The sequence below is a fragment of the Amblyomma americanum genome, chromosome 3 (genome assembly GCF_052857255.1).
Source record: "Amblyomma americanum isolate KBUSLIRL-KWMA chromosome 3, ASM5285725v1, whole genome shotgun sequence".
NCBI classification, from domain to species: domain Eukaryota; kingdom Metazoa; phylum Arthropoda; class Arachnida; order Ixodida; family Ixodidae; genus Amblyomma; species Amblyomma americanum.
Window position 1 is genome coordinate 63,703,096 of NC_135499.1, and position 5,894 is coordinate 63,708,989.

At 47.6% G+C, this 5,894-nt stretch overlaps 1 protein-coding gene across 1 annotated transcript; it reads left to right on the forward strand.

Annotated features, from left to right (window-relative positions):
• Positions 1-1,249: 1,249 nt before the first annotated feature.
• On the forward strand, positions 1,250-5,643 carry LOC144123014 (uncharacterized). Its single transcript, XM_077655942.1, has 3 exons — positions 1,250-1,379; positions 2,702-3,019; positions 3,858-5,643. The coding sequence occupies exons 1-3, from the start codon at positions 1,368-1,370 to the stop codon at positions 4,797-4,799; spliced, it is 1,272 nt and encodes a 423-aa protein (XP_077512068.1). The 5' UTR covers positions 1,250-1,367; the 3' UTR covers positions 4,800-5,643.
• The last annotated feature ends 251 nt before the right edge of the window (positions 5,644-5,894 follow it).

Consider the following 5,894-nt stretch of genomic DNA (forward strand, 5'->3'; position numbering starts at 1 on the left):
CTGTTTTAAAACTAATCTGCCGCTATTTCGCTCAAGCTTCTATGTTGAATCTTTTCTTCGGCACCGGGAATGGATAGAACGAAGTGCCCGCTGCTCCCGTTAAAATTTTCTCTGGAAATGTTTGATTATATGGATCAGCACCTCACAGGCATATTCATTATGCGGCGTACTAACGCCTTACAAGTGTTAACATGGTACCCTCTGCAGCATGTTGATGTAGTTGTGTAATGAATCGTAGTGTTTTGTTAGCTGTGGTGACGGCTTTAAGTGTGCTACAACTCTTGTCCTACAACATCAGAAACAAGTTGCGGAGAGCATTATGGACAAATGTGTCTCTCTGCTATAATACGGTTTTCAGCTTATGGTATGGATAGGGTGGCTGATTGATGCCACGCCGCCGAGCACAAACCAGGAAAAATATTTTACGTCATTACTCTATCAGACGGAAGCCCCCCCCCCCCCCTCCAAAAAAAAAATCCTTGAATTTCCTAATACGAAAAAGAACACAAACAACGTACTAAGCATGGCGAAATCAAATATGGACCTGTACCTCTGCGTCGTGGTCTGTGTATTCGCAAGACTCGCGCGGTTGCCGGTGGTTTCACAAAAGGCCAATTTTCATGCCCCGGACGGAAGCGGCCGCCCCCTTTCGTTCGTTCGCTACACTTCTTTCTGGTGCTTCCTTTCGTCCTTACGCACTGTGCATCTTCCGGAACTGGAACGCAAGAATCTACAAAACGTCTCGCTATCTTTTTTTTTCATTTTGCTGCTTTGTCTTCCTTCCTTCGGCGTCTCGAGGAATAAGACGTGAAGGACTGTTTCGTGCATTAGGGCTCCGCACGAGAGAAGCGCTTGCTTCCTTGCCTGACGACACTGTCGGACATTCGCCGCCAAGAGGCGAGAAAGCAGATAAAAGCAGAAAGTGGAAAAGAAAGAAGAAAAGAAAGGCCTGCAAAGTAGACTCAGGATCCGCGTCCGTCCTGCCGCATTCTGGAACAAGGTCCTCCGTTTTGGCGATTAACGTCCGTGTCTGTAACGACGTGTTTAGCAACAACGCGCGGAGCTCGGGAGGAGAATGTCGGCGGTGCAACGTGTGTGATCTTGTAGGTGGAGCCTCATGACGTCACCACTAGAGAGAGAGGGAGTGCGTCAGAGAGCGAAACACAAGTTTTCGCGGATGGTCCTTCCGTGGTTTATAAGCGTGCTGTGGAGCCAGACGCTCCAGCACCCCACAGCTTCCCACAAAGGTTTCTGAGTTAATTCCCGTGCGACCTGCATCTGCAGCGGCTACTTTCGGATACGACGGTGTTTACTTTTCTCCTGCTCACATCTCCTGTGCAACCAAGTGCGACGCTCGTTTAACCGGCATGCTTCGAAAGGTGAGGCAAAAATATTCTCTTTTGAAAATTATGTCCGTCTAAGATATCGTCGTTCATGGGGAACAACTTTATAATTTCTGAAGTGTACTAGTGGGTAAACGTCCTACACCAGAGAATGCACAGATTCCAGTTGCTTGTTCTAAGTGAGCAAAGTAAAGTATTCCCGAGCCCTGATGTGGAAGGCGCGTTGCAAAGGAGAAATCGTCACTGCGTTGTTATCCTGAAGGCTACCGATAGTGTGCGACACACGATTAACAGGTACGGTGGCACTCCTCCCAAATTCTGATTTGAGCGAGTTGTTTTTGTTAGTGTACGTATTTTTTTAGAACAATCCAAATAGGATGCGAAAATAAGGAACAAGCACGTTGTGCGCCCGGCCTGTCTTTCTGCGTTTTTCTTCGTCGTGGAGTGGTCCTCCTCTGTACTGCTGTAAAAGAGTACCCAAGAATCCGGGCAGTTTCTTCGGGTTCAATTCAATTCAATTCAATTATTTATTTTCTTTTATCAAAGGAGCGAGCAGCCACAAAAAGCTACCGTTCTCGGTTGCTTGACGGGGTGGCTGCCCCTGCAAGTGATGGCAGCAGCTGTACATGCATCGAGGTGCAGTTAAAAGAACCATATACACTACATACAGTTCATACCGTATATATATGTTGCATTATACACATTGGCTAACAAAAATAATAAAGATTCGGTATACATGTATAAGAAGACATATTGAAAACATTCGATATTGAATATTTGTGAAAGCAGCAGTTGATTATATTTCGCAAAAGAATAAAGCTTTGAAACGCTAAGAGTAAGCGCTGCTGTATTCGCAATGTGGCGTTAGATGTCGCGCTCAGGAAAGATGATACTGACTTCTTATGCAACTGGGTGTTATTCGAACTAACGCTCACAAACGTGGTCTATCTCGGGGTTTGAGTTAAACGCCAACGCTAATCAGTTATCAAACGTAGGTCAGGAAGGCCTTGTTAAATAGTGCGAGTTGAGTTTTTTACCCTTTTTGTTACCATGTATTGCATGACTCATCACAAAAATATGGTAGAAAATTTCAGTTATCTATCAGTAGACTTTCCGTACTGGCTGCTGAGGTAGGTGGAAAGAGGAACAGTTTATTGGGATGGCAGCTGCTGTCGAGAAAGTTACTGACAAGAAAGCATTCCGCTTCACTTCATCAGGCCTATTCTACAAGTGGCCCGCTGGATACGTTCACAATACCTTCACAACTCAGACTGAACGGAATATCCACACTTTTGTCTAATTAATACGAGTGTCGGAAGAAGCGGCAGCCTCACGTTCTCCCGTGCTTCACATTGCAGCTGGTGATACTGTGCCTGGCCGCTGGCGCGTACGCGGTCAACGGCTACGGTCGACCAGACCTCAGCGACCTCGACGACTTTGCTGGTCCCACCACTCCTGCGACCCCTGTGTCACCATCTACGTCGGTTGCGCCCGGTGCCCCGGCTGCCCCGGCTGCCACGGCTGTCCCTCTAGCCCCCGCCACTCCAGTGCGCCCTGTGATTGCGGGGGGCCCGAGACCGCGACCCGCTGCCGTGCCCTTTGCTCCAGCCGCGCGTCCCGTTGCGTTTGCGCCTGGAGCTACAGCGCCCTTCGTTCCCACCGGAGCGCCTGGCGAGGTGAGTGGTGGTTTAAAGATGGGATGCAAAGAACGATGTCACGCTAAAACATGCATTTAAAATTTTTCAAGTGCGGGATGCTCTAAACATTATTAGAGGCTTTGCATATTTCAGAGCTGATGGATACAAAAGAGAAACACCTTCACCTTTTCATTTCTTCGTTATTTTTTACCCGCGTCGTGCGCGCTATGAGCAGTGCCCGCGTCATCGCTTGCCGTCGTGAGCTTATGTTGTATGTCCCCTGGGGCTGCACCAACTGCAACTCCCATCTTCTGCGCCTCGTATTCAATGTCTGAGTTTAAAAATAAAAGGACTACTTCATAACAAAATGTTGCTAATGTTACAGCGTCAGTGGCAGGTTCTTAAAACAGGATCCTCATGGGAAGTGAATGTTTAAGGATAAGTTTGACGGCGTTGGTAAATCAATTTTTCGCAATTTTAACCATTTTCCGCTGGCAGTCAACTGTGTTTACAGAAAAATATTTGCAAAAGACGACTTTATGCAAGCAGAAACTTAGTATCGAAGGTCGACACTGCAATGATTTGCAACACATGATTCAGTGGTATACTTAAAGTGAAGATGGTATATGAAAAAGAGAAGGCGTTCACAAAGCATTAAGAACAACATGGCCGTAACTGTTCCAGGTAAATTTTCCCCTCATTTCTAATGATTAGCTGCATGTTTGATATCGCAACAGGGAAACATGTAAGTAATTGCAAGAAAAGCGAATACGAGAGTGTATCGCCGTTGAATACAGACCTGACATCCACACCTATTTGCAATATTCGGTGCTCTGTCAGAATTACAATTAGTTGTAACTTCTCCTTGTAATTGCAGGGATGGAAGCCGTACAGCTTTGGGTACGATACCACGGACGAGTTAGGCAACCGCCTGTTCCATAACGAGCAGTCAGACGCCAACAACGCCAAGACTGGCACCTACGGCTTCAGAGACACCAATGGTTTATTTCGTACTGTGTCATACGTGGCTGACGATGATGGCTTCCGGGCAACCATTGACACCAACGAGCCAGGCACTGCACCAGGAGCCAGCGCCGATGCCGTATTCAACGCGAATCCTGTCGTGGTTCCGCCTACTGTTGGAGGAGCCGGCGGTTATGCAAGACCTGCGTATGCTGGCGCTGCGGCTCCGGCATACGCTCGTGGAGGGGGAGGCTATGTCGGAGGATACCGGGGTGCCTTTCCGGGCGGATACGGTGGAGCATACCGAGGTGGATACGGAGGACTGTACGGAGGCGGGTTTGGAGGGCAGTACGGAGTCGGATATGGAGGATCCTACCGAGGTGGACCCGGAGGACTGTACGGAGGCGGATACGGAGGGCAATACAGAGGCGGATATGGAGGACCTTACGCAGCTGGACAGGGACGTCCGTACGGAGGTGGATTTGGAGGAGCATACGCAGCTGGACAGGGACGACCGTATGGAGGTGGATTTGGAGGAGCGTACGCCGCTGGACAGGCACGACCGTACGGAGGTGGATTTGGAGGAGCGTACGCCGCTGGACAGGCACGAACGTACGGAGGTGGATTTGGAGCTGGATACGGAGGAGGATACGGTGGTAGCTATAGAGGCGCTTACACTTCCGGAGGGTACGGTGGTGCAGGCTACACAGCTGGCCACCACGGAGGTATATATGGGGCTGGCTACGGCGGTAGATACGGTTCGGCAGCTTTCCACGGGGGTGGATACGGACACCATGGCCATCATGGAGGAGGCGGTCATTACGGATTTAGCGGTGGTTTTAAAGCAGCTGCCTAGCGGGCGCACGGAGCTGGGCAGAATAGTACTGCAGCTAACCTTACAGAGGAAGTGACAAGGAGGTCATTAAGGCGAAGAGATGAAGTAGAGCGCAAAATATAATAAAATTTTTATTGCCCCGAAGGGTTAAGGCTCGTAGAAAGGAAGCAAATACGCTCACATAAGCAAATAGCTTAAGCAAGTATTTGCACTACTAGAAAGCGTCGTTAGATGTGTCCCGATATATAGTGCTAAAGAAAGCATTGTTTGCTTCACAGTAAACTCGGGATTTTAAAAAATATAACAGTTTATTTATTGCGAACCTTGTGCGCGATCCAAAAACAATAGATGCCAGCTAATAAAAATTCGGCAGGCATAAGTATTTCATGTCCTGAATACTTCAAACAGCGTATATTCGAGCGGTACCTTAAGCCTGATTTTTGAAAAAAAAAATCAGTTCCTTCGGGGTAAGCTTTGAACCAGGTTGGAAAATGTGTCATACCGAATGTTTCGGCAGGGTGATTACAATTTTAGGCCAATATAATTTTAGCGATGTTTATATCTCCCAAAGTGTTCATCTGGCCTCACTCCTTTAAATACTTCGGTCTGAATTCTAAGATACTTCCCCAACTACACAATAATTTAAAGGACAATATGCAATCCCTCAGGTGCACAGATTATTAGATATAGGGGCCCCATTAATTGCGCACACGCATTTATTTCTACTTTTTTTCAGGCACCACCGTAGTTCGGATGTCCTCAGTAACATGTCAATAAAGTGTTTACAACCAACAATTCTTCTTTTGTACTTTTGTGTTCACTGCATTCATGAAAGTGCAAAAGCAAACAGATTTAATAAGTGCCCAGTGAACATCTCTGTTACGACCTCCTACTTATAATGCTGCATGATGTCCCTGATCTCCATTATGTCATCGTAACAGCCTTTGGTGATCAAAACACTAGCCGCCATAAAAGAAACATATTGTTTTCGAGCATAACTTATAAACTCACAATAAAGGAAACTTCATGCCTGCATCTGATGACCGAAGCGGTGGCCTTGTGGTAGAGCATCCGCCCCGCATTCGGGAGGCGCTGGGTTCGATCCCCAGTGCCGCC

Coding starts and splice junctions, on each gene's coding strand:
- LOC144123014 (XM_077655942.1), top strand. Junction 3,020..3,857: donor CCACCGGAGCGCCTGGCGAG/GTGAGTGGTGGT, acceptor TTGTAATTGCAG/GGATGGAAGCCGTACAGCTT.